This window comes from Argiope bruennichi, chromosome 6, assembly GCF_947563725.1.
Source record: "Argiope bruennichi chromosome 6, qqArgBrue1.1, whole genome shotgun sequence".
NCBI classification, from domain to species: Eukaryota; Metazoa; Arthropoda; class Arachnida; order Araneae; family Araneidae; genus Argiope; species Argiope bruennichi.
In genome coordinates this window covers 72320137-72346039 of record NC_079156.1, presented here as the reverse complement: position 1 = coordinate 72346039, position 25903 = coordinate 72320137, and the positions used below count along the sequence as shown (strand labels likewise).

At 28.9% G+C, this 25903-nt stretch overlaps 1 protein-coding gene across 2 annotated transcripts in view; it reads left to right on the top strand.

The window, feature by feature from the left end:
• The first annotated feature begins 850 nt into the window (after positions 1–850).
• The window catches only part of LOC129972617 (sialin-like), a 46451-nt gene continuing 21398 nt past the window's right edge, over positions 851–25903 (top strand). Inside the window, exons 1-5 of one of the 2 annotated variants that reach the window (XM_056086819.1) lie at positions 851–991; positions 3078–3238; positions 14989–15091; positions 19654–19750; positions 21366–21574. In XM_056086819.1, the coding sequence (XP_055942794.1) occupies positions 19705–19750; positions 21366–21574 (255 nt within the window). In that variant the 5' untranslated portion in view covers positions 851–991; positions 3078–3238; positions 14989–15091; positions 19654–19704. Of the gene's footprint in view, positions 992–3077; positions 3239–11434; positions 11817–14988; positions 15092–19653; positions 19751–21365; positions 21575–25903 lie in introns of those variants that run through there. The other variant, XM_056086817.1, reaches the window with a different exon arrangement.

Sequence of the window (25903 nt, the reverse complement as noted above, 5' to 3'; positions counted from 1 at the left end):
TATGCTCATACATAATAATAGTATTTGTTTATTTAGGGCTTTATTTGTTTATTAGTTTATTTATTTTTTAAAAATTATTCAAAATTTTGACATTATTTCATTTTAAATAATTAAAATTTTGAGTAATGAAAATGATATTCTTTAAATTTCAAACTCAACTTTCATATCAAGACTAATCGAAAGAGCTGACACTGACGTTGTCATAATCTTGTTTTAAAATTCAGCAAAATAATGCTGCAATTCCCTGGAATTCACTTTATATATTCCTTTTTACTAAGTTTTTTGTATATTTTTTTTGTTTTTCTTTTTCCTAATTTTTTTCATATACTTAGTTAATAAAGTATGTTGTAATAAATTTAAAATCATACACTTTGAGTCGATAAATTAACAATAATTAGAAAATAATTTTCCAAATTTTGGATTTTTTTTGAAAATTTCTCAATAGATTCATTAAATGAATCTCTAATTTTGCATGAAATTAATTATTATTCCTTTTTGTTTCTAATTTTTTTGTTTGTAAGTAATTTTATGCATTTGAGAATATTTGAAGAATGAATTGTTTTGGATAGCGATTGAAGTTTCGCCCTTTAATTTAAAAGAATATTTTTTATCTCTTCATAATGAATATAGATGGCAGCACGTCTGCTTATTTATGACCAGTTGTTGCTTATTTATCCTTGACAGCTGTTATGTCATTCTTGTTATTATTCCAGCAGAAAGAAGACGGAAATAGAAGTTACGTAACTCTTCCGCTTACACATTTATTTATTCATTTTCGGTTCCTGCATCATAATGCTGCATGTCTATCAATCTAGTTCTTTAACAATTATAATTCTTTATTCAAAATGACATTTTTAATCAATTGCAATAGATGCTCTTAAAATTAATTTAAAGGTTAACATTTTTGATGAATTTTATTAAATTAACTTTTTTTCAAATGCGTTTTGATATCAGCATGATATTCTTTATTCATTCAATGTCCTTATCTGAAGTAAGAGAATTAATTTTGTTTCGTTTTGTTATTAAAAATGAAGAAATATTTTGATTTTAAATGGTACATTTATATACTTCTAAACCTTAATGGAGATTAAAAAAAATAATATCATATAATGTTTAATGTATTTAAAATTTTTTGATTAAAATCACGTTTTAAATTTGTAAAACTTTAAAAATAGTGAGGAATTCGTAACAGTTATTTTTCAAGCAAAGTCCGTTTCAGATAAGTCCGACTACATTTTTGATATAGTTTTTAAAAAAGATTATGGTTACAAGAAATTGTTTTTATATTTAACAAGTACAGTAACTTTCATTTTGATATTATTTAAAATTATTTCATTCGTTTGTTACATAAAGTTATTTCGTTAAAATCATTCATAATTGTTTTATAAGTACATAATACTATATTAGGCAGGAACTTGGATTTTAAATTTCCTTCAACAACGCAGCAAGATTAATTTCACCATAATGTTTAGTTTCCACTGTTCAATCATAATCTACGAATAATTCGAGTTTTGTTATCAGTCTAAATATTTAGATATTTGAAATCAAAAATAAATTCCGTAAGGATTATTCCTAATGCAGTCCCTGAGTAGAATGTCTTTAGTACAGCTGACTCCATTCCAGCATATTTACATTATAATTCAAAGCAATCGCTTTTCAACTACATCTGATATAAGAGATTTATAATGATTAATACAATAGATTTTTTATGTTTTATATAACTTGAATTTCTATGACAAATTACCAATATTTATTTAAACTAGCAGGAGTTTTCTCCTCCAAACTTTCTAACATAATCTCTAATAAAGGTGCTATCCTAAAGAATACCTTGCATGGCACTGGCCTACAATAGTTACAAAATATTAACCTTTGACGTGAATTTAGCATTTTTTCTAAATCTATCGTGTGAGTTTTTAGAGATTTATCCTTGGAAGGTAATTAATACTATCTGAAAATCAAATTTGGGTTTCAGACCCGTTCTTCCCAACCGGTTGAAACAAACATTTGACACAACACTATACTTGTAATCACAAAATCATATCATTTATTATATTTAAGTAAGTGTATTTTTAAGAGTACATATTTCTGAAAGTATAGACAGATGGCCATCTTCTTGTTGGATTTGTCTCACAATGTGACAGGTGTCTGTCTATGGATGGTAAATATATATACCGAATTTTATCTATCTAGCTCTCTTCGTTTTGTAGTTATCATGTTAATTTATATTTGAACGACCGGGCAGACAGACTTCCTCTGAATGGATTTTGCCCAAATCTGATCGGAATCTACAAATTTGGTGTAAAGACCATATACCGAATTTCATTCGTCTAGTTCAAAGCATTTTTGAGTTATGTTTGTCGTAGGCAGATAAACTGACATTTTCCAAAAATATGTTTTTCATTGCAGATTCGTCAAGATCTCTTGTTCGAATTTTTTTGCCGATTACAATATTTTCTCTATACTAAGTATACGAAAGAGTAAAAATGCAAGAACTTTTGACCACCAAGATTATATTTTCAGTTTGTTGATGTATGGCTATTTATTGTGTGACAATCTAATTTAGTGATTGCCTAATTAAATTATTCAATAGACAAAGACAGCGTTCGATAAATTGTTCTACTTTTTTATTTATACAAATGAAAATTTTAACATTTACTTTCTTATCTCAGTTGGTACAAGATATTATATGATATTGTATCAGGGACTAAATAATTCCTGCAGAGGTCTTTGTCAATACAAATTTCAAAATCCTCTTTTCTCTTTCCCTATTTCGGATTCCAAATATTTCTGACTGATTTTGATTTATCATTTAAACTTATTATATGTTAATGACTTTTTGTTCTTCTAGTGCATGCTTTCTATGTTAAATTAACTAAATTCCGCTCTGCCGTACCGTCACAGGCCACAAATATCTCAAATATAATAAACAGTTAGATGTATCTGACATGTTACGCAATTTGGACATTGTTCTCTAAACAGAATGTATCCAACCTGTACAACACACCACATTGATCAAACTTATTTCAGTTGAATCCCCTGTTTTTAACATTCAATATTTAAATGTTTTCAATCCACAGGTGTACGAGAATAAGAAATTGAAAAGCTCTGTAAGGCGTCACTATAGTATGGCGCCTTTTTAAGAGACTGGCGAGAAAATTAATCGCCAAGTAGGAAAATGAGTATGAGAAAGAAGAAATGTCGAATTCGGAAAGAGATAGCGGTAAAGTTCAAAAATAAGGTAATCTGGTGTTGTTTACATGTTATATGTTGCTCTTTATATGTATATTATATACCATTCGCTAAATATGCAAACTAAATAATCTTGGGACTAAAATCGTCTCTCCTTGTCTCCACTCATAGTTCATACATTTTATAAAATTGTATTAATTTTTGATCACCATTATCAGGAAGATCGCCATTATCAGGAACATGCTGATCATCTGTTTTGGTACTCGCATTTGAATAGCGATTCCCAGCAAACTTTCGTTTCGTGCTGCGATATTTTTTTGCGTGACCCATTTCAACAAAGTTAAATGTGATTTACGATCAAAATAAAATCTAGAAAAAATAGATTTCAGTGAAAAAATTGCAAAGAAAAATAAGAGTCGAAAGGCGAACTACAATGTAAACAGAGTCTCGAGAGAGTGACAATGTTGCCATTTACCAAGAAGAAAATTAAAAAAGTAGATATTCAAAAGTTATGGCCGTGTACTAGCAACATTATAAAATTATTATTTGCATTTTAAAACAAAAAAAAGGTAAAAAATATGATAAAAGGGGCATTTTACAACAACTTCCGGCTGCAGACTGACACTTCCGGTTAATTTTCAACTACACTGCACTTTTTTAATTTGATATATCTCGGCTTCTAGAAGACATAAAATGAAAAGAAAAACAGTTTTAGAAAGAAAAACGTTTGAATTAAAATATTTTTTTAATTTTTTTTTTTGACCAAGATGGTCGAAAAATGACATTTTCAACGTAGGCAGTCAGTCACCTTAAATAAAAGAGCCATCTTACAAGCCCCATTCTAATATTTTTGAATTTCTACAGACTAGGGGAATCTTGTATTCTGACTAAGTTTTATTGATTTCTATCCATTTCAAATATTTATTGTCTTTCATATCTCAAACCTTAATACACTTTTATCATTTTTCGCCACCTTTTAATGTTTAAATTTTGTTTCGAAAATTATTTTGTACAATTTTTGTGAAGATTTAATGTCTTCCTTTGTCTTTCGATTGCTGTAGTTTCACCAAATTTGGACTTTATTCCAAGCATTTAAAAAAAGTCATCCATTTGGAGACACATCTATGAAGATTTAATCTAATCGGGTTAGAGTTTTGATGTTATTGATGTATATCACTCGTTCCAAAATCTTACTTGGATACAAATTCTCCACATTAGTATTTTCACATCTATCCTGAATTTATGTCAAAAACAATTGATTTAAAACCTCTTTATAACAGAATCAGAATTTTGATTATAGTTTTTGCATGAAACATTTACATCTTTATAAAACTGTCTTTAGAAATAAATTGCATCAAAGAATAACAATAATAATCATAATAATAATAATATTTAAGAGAAAACATTGTGTAATATTTATGCATTAGCCAGATGTCATTGGAGAACATCAGTAACAAAAGACTCTGGTAGCATGCTATATTTGGCGATTAATCGCTGGATTCCAGTTAATACACTAGTAACCATTTTATTTCCACCTTTGGCTTACGAAAATACCAATTCTCAATTCATATAGCGTTGACAATTTTGATATTCTAATCATAAAATATTTACCCCCCCCCCATTTCACGTAAAAAAAAATATTTTAACAATAGGCAAATTCAATATGCATCTGAATTTTATTACCAGGTTATCTATTTACATACAATTAATTGTTTTTATATATATAAAGAAATGTATATAAAATGAAGTTCTTTTCGTTTCAAAGAACATTGAATCAAAGTTTGAAAAAACATTGGATCTGCTAGTATTTTAAATAATATGACTTGCGCATCTACCATAACAGCGGAAATGTAAGTGCGTTATTTAGTATTTTGTACTGCTTGTCAAAAATGTAAGCAATGAGCAAAGCATTCGAATTTTAATACTTATGCAAATAATAATTACGAACGTAAAAATATGGGCATCCAATAAAATTTATTATACTAAAGGGTTATATATAACTAACAGATTACCGTTTAATATTTTTTTACCTACTCGTATATGAAATATATAAATAGAAAATTTTGTAATTGTTATATATTTCAGTTTCCAAACTTCATTGTCTTAAAATTTTGGAAATGTAACAGTGAAATATTTCACATCCCAAATTTCTGATATTTAAATTTTAGAACTGTAACAGTCAAATATTTCTTTTTCTAAATTTCATTATCTTTAAATTTCATAATTGTAATAGTCAAATATTACGCTTTCTAAATTTAATCATCTCTAAATTTCATATGTCAAGTAATCCGAAAAAAATTATTCTTGTGGAATTATGTCAATTTGTCAATACATTAATTGAAAAACAGAAAAATTCAAGAAATGGAATTTGCTATATGAGTTTTACATTAAAATTCAAGACCTGTAAAATTCATTGTTATTTCCAATTTTAGAACTGTAATAGTCAAATATTTCATTTTCCAAATTTTAGAACTGCAAAAGTCAAATATTTCTTTTTATAAATTTCATGATTTTCAAATTTCATAATTGTAATAGTTAAATATTTCGCTTTCCAAATTTAATCAATTTCAAATTGTATATGTCCCATTATTATTTTTGTAGAATTATGTCAATTTGTCTATAGATAAACTAAAAAACAAAACAAACTCAAGTAATGGAATTTATTATATGAGTTTTACATTAAAATTCAAGACTTATAAAATTCATTGTAATTTCCAAATTTTAGAATTGTAATAGTCAAATATTTCATTTTATAAATTTTAGAATTGTAACAGTCAAATATTTCTTTTTTAAAATTTTATAATCTTCAAATTTCAGAATTATAGTAAAATCAAACATTCCGCTTTCCAAATTTCATCATCCCCAAATTTGTCCCGTAATCCGAAAAAAATTATTTTTGTAGAATTATGTCAGTTTGAAAAATTAAACTGAAAAACAGAACAAACTAAAACTGTGGAATTTATTATATGAAACTTTATATTAAAACTATAGACTTGTGTTAATTTTTTTTTATTAAATTACATTAATAAGAAGTCTGCCTGCCCATTCGTATCATATCAGTGGCGTATTTCCAATTAGGCAGACAAGCCTAGGGCCGCAACGCTAAATAAAAGGATACAAGAAAGACAAATTAAGAAACTCTGTTTTCTTAGTTGAAAAATAAATTCATAAAAAATTACAAAACAAATAAATGAAAAATATCAAGACAGTATTAGCACTTAATAAAGCATATCTGAACAGTTTCCTGTGTTTTATTACGTTTACTTTGTTATTAGATTATTTATAAAATCCTACATCTACTTTAATAATATTGTGTACAAACGTGGGTACCGAGGAATCTGGAATGGTAATAGATAAATTAAAACAAATACATACTCACACAATTGAGATTATAAAAAATATTAAATTTAACATGAACCATTAACATGTTAAGAATGTGTTGTTGTTGTTGCATATCCCCATGAATAAGAGAGCTGTATCAAGTATATGGAATTGTGCACCCTGAAGAATTCCAATACTAACAATGGATTGTTAATAAGATGCTGCCTGGAGAGGCCAAAAGAGGTCTGAGGTGCCCCTCAGAAAGCGAGGCCGCGGTGGCTTGATTGTAAGGTCACGCTTTCGGAGTCGAAGGGTTTCAGGTTCGAGGCACGATTCCACCGAAGAACCGTCATGTAAGCGGAACTGGTGCTCGTTAAATCCATCGGTCGGGGCTAAACGTCCTCCAGCTGCTGTGATGTGGTAAGTTGCAGAAAAATGTCCCATCGCAAGTGTCGTACTTGTTGTCTGACAGCGGTTCAAAATTACGAGGTCTGTCTCAAAATAGCCCTTTGAGTTGCTCTATGAAAACGATACGTTAATGGAACTAAACTAAACCGAGAAAGAGAGGAAAAGTACTCTGATCCTATCTACTTCAAACTTATTCATAAATGGGAGAAATGGGCAGCTTCTGTGTCCTAAAACTGGAGCACCAAAGGTGGAAGTCTAGCTTAACTCCAATGCCTTTAGACCTTAGCTGGGCCTAATAGAATGGCCTTCAAGTTTAGGGTAATCCAGCCAGGAGTTAATCTCTCAACGTACTTCACCCATTCTGCCCAATGACACCCCCTTTCCACGATCAGGCAGTCTACAGGACTTGAGGGAGAAGAATGTGTTAAAATATGGAACTCAATCGGCATCTTATCAAAAGAGGGTCTTCATAATATGCACTGCACAGGGTAACAGAATGTCCAAATCCACCACTATTTCGCATTCGAGTGACGTAATACAAAATCGCAGAGAGTATATAGCTGAAAACCGTTTTGTTTATAACATTTTAGTCTGTATGAAATTTTGATCTAAATCCATCAAATACTATTTGCAGTTTTATCCATTTGTATGGGTTGGATAATTCGGAGGCGGAATAAATCAAATAACGAGAGCAATACGAGAGGGGTTTTGCATTTTTAACTTCACTCATCATTGATACCTGGCGATCTTAAAATATTCCTGTCCAAAAGTCAAGAGTCAGGTCTGCTTACATGATGCTTTTCAATGAAATTCAAAATCCGATCCTGCAATCTACCGATCCAGAAGTCAGGATTTCATTACCATGCAATTGTGGATGTTATAATGTTCATATATTAACTCCTCATATGTTGCCATAATGTTAATAATTGCTTTCTCTGCTGTTGTAAAGAAATGTCACTTTTCATTTAGTAATAGACTTAATTTCTTCAATACCGTATTTCATCGTATTAATACAGATTTATATACGAGAAGTGTTTGGTGCAATCGAATTTCGATCCTCGAATCTCCTGATACTATTGTGGTCTTAAAAAACGTAGAAAAGTGGAGATTCAAAAGCCAACTCATTTTTCTTTGTAATTTTAGTAAAGAAATTTATGAAGTCTGTTCTCAAAGGATTTAGCTTAACCAAATTCAGATTTCTTTAAAATCGGCGCAAAAGAAAACAGAGAAGTTAAGCCTAATTTAGCTGATTTGCTTTCACTACCCATTTGGAAGCAGCACGACTGGCATATTTGTGTAATTCTTAAAATTTTGTGGTCTAAATGCTCATGGTAACAAGCTCAAAATATCAAGAAGTCCAGTTCTGTGCAGTTATATTAACGCCTAGTTTTAAAACAACAGGAGGACAATTTTGGACGGACCTCGTAATTTTGAACCAGATGATGAGGACGACACCTGAGCTGCACGATTTCTTTAAATTTTCGCACCAAACCAGCTTGAGGACATTTGGCCCCGACGGATTTAACGTGCACCACACCCGCTTGCACAATGATTCTCTGATAGAATCTGGTCTCGAGTTTGAGGCCTTTCGGTTCCGAAGCCGACACCTTACCACCAGGCCACCACGGCTCCTAAAAATATTAAGAAAGACATCCCAAGAGAAAGAAAATAACTGTTGGTTGATTATCATACTAGAGTTTAGAATGTTAATAAGAAATAAATATTAGTGTTGAAATATGATGCACTTCTAAGAATGTTTTCCATCGTTTACCATGAATTTTAATGATCATTTCTAATTCAGTTTGAAAGGTGATTTGAATGTCTTCGTGCCATCTCGTTTTGCAATAGTTCCTCTGTACCTTTAAAATGCTTAAAGGTGATGCAATAGTGTGTTACAATTCTTTTTAAAGAGCAAAGATTTAAAAAAAAATGATGGCGATTGTAGGGGTTTAATATTTTATAATAATATATAAAAGGATAATTAAAACGTCGATAAATATTCAAATCCTTTATTTCAGAAAGCAAAAAAAAATGCTGTTTTTTCTTTTTTAATCTTCTACGTTTAATAATAATACGTTGAGAAATTATCATTATTTCAGTATAATACAAATAATTGAAAATAATTAGCTTGGGTTAAAAGCGAAATCCCCTAAGGCGAAATTTATAGAAGAAATATGTAAAACCAGAAATATGTCTGAAATATGTTTTTAATTAATATTAAAAACACAAAATAGGGATAATTTAATGTTCTGCGAAATATCCAAAATGCAGCTGCTTTAAATAAAAATAATCGTTTTCAGGTCTTGAAAATGCGTTGAAGTGTTATAACATGTTTATTCAGCTTGCAGCGATTGCTATACTTATCTTTCTCTAGAAAATTAATTTGAATAGCTTCTCGATTTTGTAATGAGAATATATGTTGAAATTTTTGAAATATAATGCAACCGTTAGCATTTTAACTGAGGTTATTTTTGGATTGAGATTCAAATGTCTTGTAAGGGAAAACTATCAATTAGATCAAAGTTAAATTTTTTTGAAAAGTTGAATGATTTTCTTGGTATAGGCATAGAAAAAGACAGTTTTTGAAAAGCATTTTAAATCTTTTTAATTGTTCAGAATGTTTTGGATAAATGATTTCACTATTGAATGACAACATTGTTGGTAACATAATGATGAGACTCAGTGGAGAATGATTTGGGTAGAATAAATTAGAATTTATACTAATAATATTTATCAGAAGCTATAATATTATTATTTAGTAATATTTATCTGAAAATGTTTTTAGGCTATTATCTACATACACAATCCTTATTTACTGTATTCTTGTAGTTATTCTGATTTCATAAAATCATTTCAACTATCGTCCAATACCATTTTTGACGATTCCGCGTTCATTAATTAATTCTCTGAAAGAACTGCTTTCTCATTTATTAATACTTATACGACGGATAAAATCGTCTAAATGCTTTCGTTGTACCACATCATATCAGGAAAAATGCATGACTGATTTGTATAATTACATTATCTTTTTGTATACTGCCACGCTTTATCTTTTCTCCTCTTATAGCATTAAACATTTCACACGTGGTTCAACACATTTTCACATTCATCAATCAATCACAGTAAAATTTATTTCTCGTATTTAGCTTATTATGTCATTCTCATTTCAATCAATCAAAACTTAATTTTGTGTTTAACAAATGACATTTTAAGCTTGCCTCTTAATATATGGACACATAGTTTTATAAAGTATAAGAAGATAGGGTTAAAAAAAGGCTATTATGTACTTGTATTATATTAAATGTATTATTATTATGTATTGTATTAAAATATTATGTACTTGTAACAGTTGCATTACTTTATTTTCTCTTTTGGATAATAGATGGCGATGCCTGATTAGGTACACATCCCATAGTGCATTGCGATTGTAATTATAATGAGACGTGAGTTGTTCTGTTAACACTTTACCGACCGGCCGTCGATTAATCGACGTTTTGTTCTCAGCGCTTACCAACCGGCCGTCGATTAATCGACGTTTTGTTCTCAGCGCTTACCAACCGGCCGTCGATTAATCGACGTTTTGTTCTCAGCGCTTACCAACCGGTCGTCGATTATTCGACGTTTGCTCCCCAGCGCTTACCGACCGGTCGTCGATTAATCGACTTTTGACCGATCTGTGGTGACTACGTTTTCCACCAATTCAGCATGCCCTGAAAAAAATTCAGCTGAGCGGGCGGTGAAATGGCATAGTATGTTCGAACCGCTACCGGTCGGTAAAGTGTTAAGCAGGAAAATGTCTTGCCTTCGTGTTTGTCTTGTGTACAATGTGAGCATTAAAGAAATGTTCCCGGAAACATGCTTATACTCTGCACGGATCATAATGATCTTTATTCCACCATATACTTGACTTTTAAATGAAATATTCTGTGCTTAGAAACAAAAAATGAGTCGTCGATATATTTTATTCGCCATTTTTGACTTTTATATCTTAATAACAGCTTAAAAACTCTTCAATGTGATGATGTAATTATGCATCTAAAAGTTCTTCATTATCTGGTTCAAACCTAGATGCTCTAATTATACTAAAATTATATATTAATATATATATATTATTAAATTATTATATTAGTTATTAATTAAAATATTATATATTAATTATTATATTAAAATTTGCGACAGGTAAGATAGAATCTAAAATTTGGCCACATTAAGCTTAATGGTTGGAATTTACACTTCACAATTCTAAGCCGTTTGCTTAATAGATCAAATATGTATAATTTGTTCTTTTATACAATCTCATCGCTTTTATTTGTACATTCAGTCAGTTTTTATCAAACAAATCCATAAAGTATCATTAAACATTTTTTTTGCCTTTCTTTATTCTTGTATCAGTTTAATTTAACACTTTTCAACTTTCAAGCCTCATTTTCAATAAACAGATAAGGTAAACATTGGCAAATTTTCACCTGGCGCTCTTCCCACCAAACTTCGCCACTGATATTTTTTTCTATTCTTTCCGTTTAATAAAGGCGCCAAAAATGAGACCTCTTCATTTCTGCTATAACATAGGAAAGTTAATTCTTTTAGAACTGTATTTTAATAGAAGGTCGAATCATTTTTTATTTTTTTACATTTATTCTTAAACGAACTGGATTTGCCGATATCAGAGACGTGCATTGCGTCAAGTACAGGTTCCTTTGAAATTATTCAGCTGGTAAAGCTTAATTCGAAGGTCACCATGTTTTCGAAGTGCCAGAGGTGTTATGAGGTGAAACACTGATACAGGCCAGCTACTTGTTATCAATCCGTCGATAAGATTTCTTTGTTAGACTGTTGGAAACAAATACGAAATAAAACAATTAAATCGGAGCTTCAAACGGAATGACTCGGTTGATTCGGTAAGTTGTTCAACTTTTGACTCGTTGCCAAATGGTCTATGTTTAATTCCTTTGTTTTTTATTTGCTGTGAGTTGCATTCTTCATTTAAACATACTTTGTTCTTCATGAACATATTTTGCGTATCCCCATTATTTGTATTTCAGTGTTTTCTTTGTAGTTTTCTAGCTTGTTTATTAAACACTAATTATGGCACTAATATTTCAGGGATATTTATACAGTAATTATTTTATTGGGCCGAACCATTAAAAGTAATACAATTATTTATTTTTTTCTTTTTAAATATGGCTTATAAATACGGTTTTAGATCAACGGTGATTAAAAAAAGATGAATAAATAAATTATTCTGAATCATTTAAGAGTGTAAAAACAAATTACAGGATTTAATTTCAATTGATTGAAAATATTTTTGAAAAATGAATGAAATTTAACGATAATTTATAAATACATTTCATAGAAAGTTCTAAGAAAATATTGCTAGTAAAGCATTAAAAGAAAATAATTCTGAGTACATAAGGCTTCTTTAAAGCCTGCATATATAAAGCTTAAAAATATCTTATATATAACGAATCGTTTTTATCATTGATATTAAAATCACTATTGTACAATTTCAAAATATCTGAATAATTTAACAAATGAAATTAACTTTTTGATTAAGTAATAAATTTAAATTCTGAACCAGAGTTAAAATTCATTATCAAAAAATGATCTCTAAATAGAAATTGACTTTTTTATTAAATAATAGAATAATTTACGACGATTAAAAAAAAGAGAAATGTTTTAAAACATTATTTTTTTTTCTGAAATAAAAAAAAAAAATATTGAAATACAGTGGCTCAAAAAATTGAGAGTACACCTTACTTTTACTTCATAAATCCGACTTTCAATATAAATAACACATTACCGGGAAGTGCAAACATGATTTTATTTTTACCCATAACAAATGGTTTAATTTAGAGTAAAAATAAAGAAAAATCAACGAAAAATTTCTAAATTGAAAATTTTCAGAAGCATTTTAAATAAACATATGCAGAATTTTGCCTCAAAAAATTAAGAATACACCAATGAAATTTTTGCAATATCACGCATAGAAATAAAGTGTCATTATTAAATTGCATGTCTTTTGGCTCTTATAATGGCCTCTAAACGTCATGGTACCGATTCGACCCATTTTTGGTGGTATTTGAAGATATTTTACCCCATTCTTCTTGCACCACTTGCTTTAAATGGGTTTTGTTTCTAATTTTGTGTCTTTGAACCCCTTTTTTGGATATGGCCCACGAATATTCAATGGCATTGATGTCGGGGTACTGTGGTGGTGTGTGTAACTGCTATTTACAATGAAAAAGACACCATATTTTGAAGTTACGTGCATTCTGTTTGGGGTCGTTGTCTTACTGGAAAATGAAATTTCCATTTAGACCCAAATTTTTAGCACTTTCCTTTAGATTTTTGTGAAGTATATCCAAGTAAACCGTATCATTTATAGTGCCATCTATAAAAATTAAATTTCCTACCCTCGAATGAAGCCGTGTAACCTCAAATCATCACGGAGTCACCATCATGTTTAACTGTAGGACGTAAATTTTTTGGATACAAAGTAGTATTAGGCTTTCTCCATACAGTAAGATGGTTGTCTCAGCCAAAAATGTTGAGGTTTCTTTCATTACTAAATATAGATTTCTTCCAAAGGTTATTGGTCTTCAATTGATGAGTTTTTGCAAACTTCAAATGCTTTTTCTGAATTTGCAAGCTGGTGAACGGTTTCTCTCTAACAATGCTACTTTTATATCCAGCTTGTTTAATGGCATTTAGCACAGTTTCAGCACTTACACTTCTGCCTATGATTTGAAAAGTTTCTGCAACAAGTTGGATGAACCATATGGTAGCAGCAATCTAAAGGAAAGTGTTAAAAATTTGGGTTTAGATGGAAATTCCATTTTCTAGCAGGACAACGACCCCAAACAGAATGCACGTAACGTCAAAATATGATGTCTTTTTCATTGTACACAACAGTTACACACACCACCACAGTACCCTGACATCAATGCCATTGAATATTCGTGGGAGATACTCGAGAAAGTGGTTCAAAAATACAAAATTAGAAACCAAACCCATTTAAAACAAGTGGTGCAAGAAGAATGGGGTAAAATATCTTCAGATACCACCAAAAATGGGTCGAATCGGTATCATGACGTTTAGAGACCATTATAAGAGCCAAAAGACATGCAATTTAATAGTGACACTTTATTTCTATGCATAATATTGCAAAAATTTCATTGGTGTATTCTCAATTTTTTGAAGCAAAATTCTGCGTATGTTTATTTAAAATGCTTCTGAAAATTTTCAATTTAGAAATTTTTCGTTGATTTTTCTTTATTTTTACTCTAAATTAAACCATTTGTTATGTGTAAAAATAAAAACAAGTTTACACTCCCCGTTAATGTGTTATTTATATTGAAAGTCGCGTTTATCAAGTAAACGTAAGGTGTACTCTCAATTTTTTGAGCCACTGTATGTATTATTGAAGGTCGAAGCTTGAGCATTCAATGTTTCTATGACAACCACGAATGTTTTATGCAATTTTGTTTCTAAATCCCCCCCTGTTAACTGTATGAGATAGAATTTTAATTTAATAATATATTTTAAAAAATAATAATTATTCATCTTTTGAAATAACCTGACAAGCTTAGTCAGTACATTTTAAACTTTTTTCCACTTATTGAGGATAAAAAAAAAAAAGGTTTTGAGAATTTGTTTAAAAAAAAATTCAGACCTTTTTTTCCTCAAAACTAATATTGTATTCTTAATGCTAAATAATGGTTATAATATTTTTCATAATAGATTTTTTTTTGTGATATTCAGTTGTTAAAATTGCAAAATACTGAATAACTTTCTTTCTTTAAAAAAATAAATTGTCAGATATGTAATACGATAAATTTTTTTTATTCACCAAAAACTAGATTCATTAGATAAAGGATAAATTAATAATTCTCTCTAATAACATTGATATTTAAAATTGAAAATTTGTCGAAATTGCTATTTGTATTCAAGTAAACACCTTGCGAAGACAGGTCTCGAATCTCAAAATCTGTCTGGTTTTACGACTTATATTTGAATGAACTCAATATTTTTATTGTTTATGTGTACAAGTATTATTCTTTTATTTTATAGTTGAATTGCATGTATTGCTGTCTATATTCCAATAAATTACAAATTGATTCCATGATGAGTTCAACCTGAAGATGCAACAGGCAATTTAGTACCATTTAAGAAGGTAATGTATAATAACGAATTTTCTACATAGAACTTTAATTAAATCTATATAACTGTTATAAATTTTTAATGCAATCATTTTCATAACATATTTATAATAATACAATGAATGGATTTTTTTTAAAATGTGCAGTCCCAATTTTTTCTTCATTGCGTTGTCTTGCAAGCAGTTGTATTTAAAAATGTGTAATTTGGAGTTCGCCCCTAATTACCACTTCGGATAAAGCATTTATTCGCTATGGACCGGATGTTTTTGCTTTTTCCGAGAAAAAAGCTTTTGCAATTTTATTGATAATTTTGAGCAATGAACATAATTTGTAATTTGAATATAATGTAAATGACTAATGTATATATTTTGAACAAGCACAGTTTGTTTTAAATTCTATTTAAATTCTACATAGAATGAATTTATTGTTACTGTGTTCTGAAACTCTGGTATTCTTTTATTCTTTAAAGATGACACAAAGAAAATTTCCTTCCTAGTCTATAATGAATTTGGAATCGTTTTTCAAATACAATTTTTTTTTTCAAGTGAAATTTTTTCTCGCATAATGTCGGAAGCTATAGTTATTTCAGAATTAACGAAGTTTGATTGCAACGAAACTTTTACAAACTCATTAATTTATCTAGAAACATTTCGATTACAAATATCAATAAAAATGCAGAAAAGAAAGATTAAATGATTGAAGTTTCTGGAAAAGAGATATTTACTTATTGCGTACTTAGAAAAATTAAAACTTGCATTTTAGAATGCAAAATAATTTAAACGAAATGATGATTACGTTGTACTTAAATTTTTATAATACAACGAATTAAAATTTTCTAATACAATTTTTTCTAATAATTTTCATTATGCGTTTCTAAAAAAACTACCTTAAGATGTTTATGCAGTTATTTAATCTTCATATAGCGTTTATATCAGGCGTGTTTTTGCATTTCATGCGCTTAAGTATTAAGAGAGATGCAACTAGATTACATCTTAAATTCGAATCATATATTCATTGTAATTTGTATAAACCATAATTGTCAAAATTTTAGTTTATTAAAAAAATTCTCTTCAAATTATAATTCGTTTGCAATCAGTTTACCCATTTCATGTGTGTAATTTCAAGAACGACATTTAAACAATTTTTGTTCATATTTTCTATTAGATTTTTGTATATTGTTTAAATATCCAGAATTATTCTGCCCAAAAGATTATTTCGATTGAGATTTTCTACTTTTAAATTATTGATTAGTTCAAATAAGCTTAACTACAGATGTCATTAGCATCATTAAATTAGTTACATCTGAATTGAAATTTACATCGTTCTTTTTTTGGGGGGTAATGGTTACATCATTAAATTAGTTACATCTAAGTTGAAATTTGCATCGTTCTTTTTTGGGAGGGGGGGGGTAATGGTCATCTAAGGAACACCAAATTTAGTTTTAATGGTTTTATTTAAAGAAGTGCCTAGTTTTAAGTTATAATTTATGGATTCAGAGATTACATTTAGTAAAATAAATAATTTCCTTTCAATAAAGTCTTTAAAATCAAACAATATGCCGCAAACAATAATCTATTTGGTCATATTTTGTTAAATTAAAATACACGAGAACGTGTGGTTATTATGCAATGCAAACCACAAGCTTTCCATTTCGGGTCCGCGTGAAAGTAAAATCTGATAAGTACTTTTCATAACACCGAATTTATCCCAGGAACATGCAGCAGAAAAATTTGAATCGGATTGAGGATTGTTATGTCTTATAGTGTGCTAACGAAATCTAAACGAAGCGACGCCTTTAAAATCCGCTCGTCTCGTTTCGCCTCTACACACGTGGTTGTGTGGAAAATTATACGCGTATTCCAAATTTCTCTTATACTTCTGTTAAATATTATATTAAGGGTAAAATATACTTTCAAGCATTTAATGTCGGCATCCCATCTTCCCCGGGTTCGAGTCATGGTTCTGGAATGGCTGTTCTTTACTTGTGTTCTATCTGTGAGGTGTGTGAAAGAGCCCCGCCCCCCTGTAAAATTGGGGTTTTGCAAGCGAATGTGTGTGAGTATCATCTTCGTATGAGCTAGAGGTCAGGCTTCTGCCCTTGTGTGCTCAGGGGTCTTTACCCTTAGAAGCTACTGCATCCCTCTTTTCGATGTAACGCGAACACGACATCATCATTATTAAGCATTTTAATTAAGTATTGTTCATTTTTAGCAACATAATACATGCGTAAGTTGATAAGTATTTCGTCTTCAGAATTTCGTTTTTTACTTCTCATGGGTCATGCCTTAGGTTCATGCTATTCGACCTAAAGGTACCAAAATTGGCACATATATTTTTTGGAATGTGGGAATGTGCATTTCAAATGAAATTTTGATTATATTTTAGTTAATTATAATTAGTCGAAATGTTGATGTTTTTTTCACCATAGCAAAAAATATAAAAATAACCTTTATGTCACCTTAAATTTAGAAAAAAAACTTTTCTTTTTTTTATGCCAAATTTATTTTTTTCGTATAGTTTTTTCAATTTTCTAATTAGTTTTAAAAATATCTTAAGCACATTTTACTACAATTTATTCCATTATTTAAATTAAACTCAATCATTTACATAGTTAATACTAATATTTTATAATGGCTTTTTTCTCCATTTTTTCTGAATCAAAATATAATAATTACTTTTATTTTTGTTTGTTGAGTAGCTTTCAATATAAGGCACGGTTTCATGCAATTTTTGAAATTTTGATCTAATTATTAAAATTGCAGTTCAGCTTCGGAATTAAACAATGATGTGCACATTTTGAAACGTTGTTACTCTTTTTTGTGATATAAGTATATAAAGTCATTCAAAGGAAAGCATTAAAATGCATCGCACAGTGGACAGAAGGGAATAGGATTTCTAAAATATGAAGTATATTTGCTATACGTCTATATGAGTTCGAAGATTAGAACTATTTTGATAAGAAAGCTATTAAAACCAAATTACATAAAATATTTAATTAAAAGTTTTAACAGCTATTGATCCCGGTGAATTAACTGGTCGCAAGAGGCGGCTAGTATTGGAATATAAATGTAATCTGAAATATTTCATTATTCTTTGTTTTCTAATACAATAAAAATTCTTTTGTTATTAAAAGTTGTTATTTGTATATTTTATATACAAAAGTGAATGCTGTATTAATGTAAATTGAAACAATGACTGCAAAACGATGAGAGCTAGAAAAAATATAAACATAGTGCTATCCGATTGTAAAAGTACAAATAAACACAATAATTACAAACATAAAAAGTTAGATAGACAAAAATTTCGTACACAAATTTATCATCTAACGACAGATAACATTTTGTACACAGATTTAACATCTATAGATAGGAGTCAAATTTGGAATCTCTCAAGGTTTGACTGTCTGTCTGTCTGTCTGTCTGTACTTTCACATGTAAATGCAATAACTCAAATATATGAAAATTAGTGCGTAATTATATGATTATAATGGATTTATGTATCAAATGTTGCTTTCAATCGGTAGAAAAAAAGACGTCCAAAATACACATTTGGTATTCTGTTGCTTGAGCTTTAATTACATCCCTGCAATTTAACTCCAGACATCGTATATTAAGAGCACTTTCATAACTATTATTCCCTAATGGAATGTAGATAATACTACACAAGTACATTTATTGGAAAGCGTGTGAGAAGTTGTGAGGAAACCATTCACGTTTGTTGAATTCTGCAGAAAGAACTTATACATTATGTTCAATAATAATACAAAGTGCTTGAATCATTCGTAAAACAGATTTAATAAAATTATAATTTATTATATTAACGTCCCGTTTTTAAAACAATACTAGTGCCAATTTCGGACGGACTTCGCAATTTTGAGCCGTGGTCAGATGACGAGGACGGCACCAGAGCCGGTACCCGCTCTCCAAGCTTCCACACCACGGATTGGCCCAGCCGGATTTAGCATGCGCTATACCCGTTTACATAACGGTTCCTCGGTAGAATCGAGTCTTGAACCTAAAACCTTCCAGCTCTGAAGACAAGACCTTACCACCAGGCCACCACTGTCCTTAATGACGTTTTAAGCAAAGAAAAAATATTCCGTTTTCAATTAAACTCATTCTTTTATCTATGTGATGATATATACTTCGACGAACAATTTCTTAACATTTAAAACTATTGCAATAATTTCTTATATAAACAAACTATTCGCTAATGTTATTTATAATTTTGGTTTATTAACGATTATAGTAATTTGTTGCTTTTGTTAAAAATATTATGATTCTGCGGAAGTAGTACATGTGTATTCTTCATTAAAATCTATTGCTTGATGAAAAAAAATATTTTTCTTATTAAAGACAATGACATTTTGATATTTTTTACCTTGCGCATCAAATAAATATCAATTCTGTCTTGCTATGTGAAAAACAAATTTTGTTTATATATTTAAGTAAGCGAGTTTAATATGCTTTTAACACGAGACATATTTGTTTCGAAAAAAAGAGCTGCAATACATGTTTATTGCACTGTTTTGAACAATATTACAGTTTATTAAAATAAGTTTTCCGTTAATTTCTAGATGAATCGTTTTCATTTTTAAATCAAAGAATCATCATTTATTAAAATAAAAATGCAGAAAGCTGAAGAAGCGGATCGTTCAAGTAGGAAACGATTTGGTAAGTAGACATCAAAACTATTCATATAATATTTTGTGTCAATATAATTTAGTTTTATTAGTTTTTAATTATTTTATTCTTATTATAATTAATGTAATTAATTTTATATGAAATTAATATTATATTAATTTAATATTATATTAATTATATACTGTAGCATTATATGTAATTGGAGTTTGCTATGAATTGTACATATATACTGTATCAAATAATTATTAATATCAAATTTGCTTTAATATATAAATTAATTTATCATTAATTTATATTTATGTTACATTAATTTCATTTATACTTAACTATAATGATTAATATGCTTTTTAATACGGATGTAAGTGTTCAAAATTAAAATATAAATTTATTCCGAATTATTCTCAAAAGTATATCAAATTTTATTTTGGGAAACACGGAAATAATTATAATTATATCATTCAAATTCATTTTTGATTCTTATTACAACATCGAATTATCTATTTGTAAACGCTTCTGGTCAAAGTTATAGGATATTAATACAACTTAACTCTTCTTATCGAAAAAAAATTTAAACAATTTCTACCAAATCTCTTTTCAACATGTATTTCTGTGAAATAAACTCATAAGTGTTTTCAAGAAAAGTTTTTAGTGATTGAAAAATTGCTTCAAATGGTTTCAAACGTACAGTTTCACTGCGAGATGTCATCATTCCTGATAGAAATATAAACCTCACATCTTTGCTTTATAGGTTTTCTATCTAAGTTTTCATCAATAAGCAGAATCTTTAGTTCTTCGAGATTTCGAGGAACATTTGACAAACTGCAACTTTTTTGCTGTTCAAAGGATCCAATACATGTTCAATCGGATTCAAACCTGGCGATTAAGTTGGTCAATCCGTTTGAATAACATTAAAAGTATTTTGTAGTGAGTCTTCAGACAACCTTTTTTATCTATGTGCTATTCACACTCCGTAAAAGTCTTCTATTGAATTACACTGGATATAAGAATATCGTTTACATGGCTCTCAGAATTTCAGATAAGTAAAGGAAATTCTTCTCTCCACATCAATAAAAATAATTAGAAATTTTAGGTTATATACTATCTGTGTTAATCTGTAAATATCACAGTATGGTTATGATTACACAATCACTCAATTGCAAAGAAAAAAAAACAAAAAAAAAAACATTATAATAAAATACATCTATGTATCATACATAACAATGTATATCTAATTTATATATTTCAAGCGGTCATTAACACATAAAAGTTAATTTTTGTATCCGATTGCAGATAATTACCAGAAAAAGTAGAAATTTGAATGCTAGCATATTGATTTCATGTTCGCTTTCATTTTAACCGATATCTGCATTTATATTAGCATAGAATCGACAACATTGTTATAATATCTTCACTATATTGGCCAGTATTTAAAATATCGAATGTCATCATGAAAATAGCGTACAATATCTTGTGCTAATTGTGCATCTTAAGTAACGTTAAAAGAGTGATTTCATTTGAAAATATTTATTTGAATGGCTTTCTAATCTAAATAGAATGAATTACTAGTAGATAACTGTGCATAACAACAGGTCAAATAACTTTAAATTAAAGTGATATTTACGGATTTTCTTTTATTCCTTATCAGAATTTCCTGGAGTTCGATATCTGTTCGCAGCTTCTGGATTCCTTGGTTTTTGTGTGATATATTCAATCCGAGTAAACATAAATGTCGCAATTGTTACTATGGTCAACAACACAGCAGTTTATGACAAACATAATGAGACAACTTCTGGGGAATGTAAAGATACTAATATTCCATTCAACCTAAACGGGACGTCGTATGAATCGCCCCAGGTAAGAAACTCAGATGAAATCCATTCTATAGTCAGCAGTTTTTCGATTATTGAATGAAAAAAATGTCTACTAATAATATAAACGAATGTATGTATGTGTTGGCGCTTTACTGGCTAAATTTTTTGACTTAGAGCTACCATTCTTGGGGGTAGAGGGGGGTTGGCTTTGAGCTAAACTTTGTGAGTGGGGGTGGGAGCGTTCAGCTCAAAGCGAGTTTTTTTTTATTTAAATTAATTAAAAATTAAGAGGAATTTTTACTTTCCCCACCAAAATCTAACAGTTCAAAGATGAAACATCAGAAAAATTATGTCTTAAAAATTCAAAAGGTTATTTTTTGAATGCTTCGACTTTAAATTCATACAAAACTTTTTGATTTTTAAATAAATAATAAAATAAATAAAATATTTTAAAATAAATAAAATATATTACATTGCTACTTTGTGATTAACATCATTTTCATTGTTTCGTCAACTATTTAATCGCTTGATTTTCTCTCATTGTTGAAAGCTAAAGTAGGACGATTCTATTTTATATTTATATTTTGTATTATAAAAAGTTTATAATAGTGAAGTTATTATAATGCGATATTTAGAAAAAAGATTAATCGCAGGTTATTTCAGTTTATCTAGTTACTCATTTAACACATTATAATTGTTTTAAAAATCGTGTCTTTATTGAAATAATTTTTAGTTTTAATATAGGCGGAAGATTGTAAAAGAAAGTCAGAGTTTTAACGAAACCGCAAAAATAATAATTGCAAGCTATATCAATAGAAAGATTTAGAATAATTGAAGGAAAAAAAATCTTTTCTTAAATAATAAAGCATTTTATATTCGATTTTTTTTAATTTTATTTTTAATATCAATCTCTTAATTTAATACAAAATAAAATGTATTCTTTCCGAGAATGTTTATATCAATTTAAATGAAACAAACGCCAAAATTTCAGACTACAAAATAGTTTTTCTTCACAAATATTATGAAGCATTTAAAAGATTTTAGTAATGGTTTCGTAAGAATTAATTCCATAATAATTTTTTCTTAAATAAAATCATGTTTTGTTTGTGTAGCGCAATACTACCCAGAAAATAAAATAGCTGCTTGCAAAATTTGTTAATTATTAGAATTAAGAGAAGCAAAAATATAAAAAAGAAAGCTTATTAAATAAAAAATTTTGTTGAATGTTACCTAAATGATCATTACGTTGAGACTTTATAGTATTGACATTCAGTCAAAATATCTTTTTGCTTAAAAATTGATTCAAAATTTATTTATTTAATTTTAACAGTCGATTTAGATTGAAATTTACTGCGAAAAATTGCTGTCTTCATATTCTAAACTGTACTTGTACAACAATATTTAATTAAATATTTTAACCTTCTTTTAAATCTATTAGTAATTTATAGAAAAAGGTAGATTTTTGCTGCTTATTAAATGCTGTTTCGTACAGTTTGTATTTTTTAAGAAAACTCTTTGATGCTACAAATACAATCATTTTAATTAAGAATTCTGTTTAGCTCTAAATTAATATATTTTTGCAATTTCGCAAACGTTTCTGACGCAGAGGTATCATTTAGTAACTGATTTAGCATGTTATAATTTTAATCATCCGTATAAATAAAATAAACATTTTTTACGATGTAAGTATTTCAAAGTTTATTCTCAAAATCAAATATATTGAGTCATTTATGTTAACTTTTAATTTATATAGTTTTAAATTTTATTTTTATATATATATTTTTAATGGATATAAGCCCTTCGTGCATTTTATATTGTTTAAATAAAATTATAGCAAATTACGTATTTCTATAAATTACATAGCGCAGTTCACTATTGTTAACGATTAATGTTCTCAAAAATAATACATCATATTAATGCATATGCTATTAAAACATATACAATACATCATAATAATACATACATATTAATTCTTCATCTCTTAAAATTTATGAATTTTTCGCATACCCTTATGGTTTTTAACTGCTCTATTTTTATTAATTAGCCACTTTTTCAATCTATTTTAAGCAAAAATTTAAAAATAGAAGTATTTAATAGCAATTTTTTAAGTCATCCGTAATATAGTTAACTAACTTAATCTAACTTGCATTAACCACAAATATAGTTTTAATTTTAAAAAAACTACATCTAAAAGGTTTAATCTGTATATATAAAATTATCGATTAACGAACTTACTCTTCCTGGAAAATCATAAAGGCCTTCTCCGACGTATCCCTAAGAAAAATTTCCCAAGTCCGTCACATATTTATAGACAAGAAAGCAGTGTTCTTAAAGCTGATTTACTCATTTTCTCACGTCATTCTTTAACAACAGCAACAGAAAAAGACATTATTCACTTAAGTATGTCAGTTGTCTTTGATCAGACACCAGTGATCATAAATTAACTACACACAAAGCGAAAAATTGACAATTTTACTCTCGATTATGCTCAGAAAAAAAATAATCAAAATTTCCATTGCTTGCATAACGACTGCGTGAACCAGTATGTAGTCATTTTTCATACTTATTTCTGGAAATGTAATAATAAAAGATTCAATGAAGTGAGGGATTCCCAACCATTGTATTCGTATTCTAGAAGCCAAAAAATATACTAAGAAAAAGATTTAGTACCTTGGTAAAACATGGTACTGTATATATAAATATTCTATTCGAGATATAAGTATTTATTCTTCTTTATCAGGAATTAATTTTAAAATCAAAGATAATTAGAGATTACAGCAGCAATTTTTCCTGCAGTACTTAAAATGTCTCTTTTAATTGTAGCTTGATAGAGGACTATATAGACATGATAGATTAGATAGACATTAAATTCGAATAGGAAAAACGTTTGAAATGAATTAATGAATTATATTTTATGTTGTCTATCTATAAATGGATTGATGAAAGAATTATGATGTCTAAATTTGTATTAAGTTTTCCTTCTCTATTAATTGACACATTTAGTAAAAGGTTGTTTAAACAAAATTCTTCTTTCCTGCCATTGACCGAGTTATGAAGCTTTAAAATTCTTTGTTTTTTGTTTCTTTATTTCACCCCTTGAAGGAGTGAATAGTTGGCGCCATTGAAGTGATCTAAAACTGTTTAAAATAATGATATTCAAAGTTTCGTAAATCAATCGGTTATAATTACAGAAATTTGGAATATTTTTGTTTTGTTTTGTTTAAAATGTTAAGCTTTAAAAGAATTTTTTAAAGGGACTAATAAGTTCGGGGGAATATACAAAAGTTTGTCATTTTTTTTTAGCATTTAATTTATTGATCACATAGAATACAATTCTTTGCACCATCTAATGTATTTTTTCAACTAGAATGTATTATATTATTGTTGGTTATTATTATCTAATTTTTAACTGTAATAAATATGGGTGTGTAAGTATGCCGCAATCGGTGCCATTGAATTAAATGACATTATTAAATAATTTCAGAAACTTGAATTATTATTTAATTATTAATTCTCATATTTAATGATTCATTGGTCTTATAAACTAGTCATTTCTGAGGATCTGTTGATTCATCGAGTTTAATAGTTTTTAAACATAGTATTTGAATATTTTGATGTTTTTAATGGTTTCTTGCTTAGTACAATATCTATCAATGGTTTATCTGATATTTAATTAATCAATATTCAGTCAATATTTTATTAATCATAGTCTATCTATTGTAAAAATTACAATTAAATATATTGCTTTAATGACTTCACCTGCAAAATATTTTTATACTGCAAATTTTGAAAGATATATAACTGATATTATGTTGGAAATTTTACACCGTTTTGTTCACTGTGTTCTAAATTTTTTTTAATAGCCTGTATTTTTATACACCCAGTTACAATCACAAGAAAAAGAAGCAGTATTTAAAAATGGCCGTCATTTGAAAGTTTATCACTATTGCTTGGCTCCAAAATTAAATCTTAATCGTAAGTAAGCCTTACACTGAGACCTACTCACATGAAAAACGAAACGGAGGTGCCAGCATCCTGGCATAGGGGTAGCGCGTCTTTCCCGTGATCTGGGCGTCCCGGGTTCGAGTCCTAGTTCGGGCATTTTTGTTCTTCATCTGTGTTATATCTATGAGGTGTGTAAATGCCCCTCCCCCAGTAAAAAGGGGTTGTGCAAGCGAATGTGATACATGAGTAGCTAAGAAGTACTCTTTGCCCTAGATGGCGCTACTGAAACAAGAGACGCTCTCTCGGCTTAAGATCGCTGACTTCGGCAGCGGGCTTGTCTATGACAAGTGCCATAAGAAACAGCAACAATAGCAGAAACCGAAGCTCCAAACCTTAGTCATGAAAAGTAGGGAAAATGCCTGGCTCA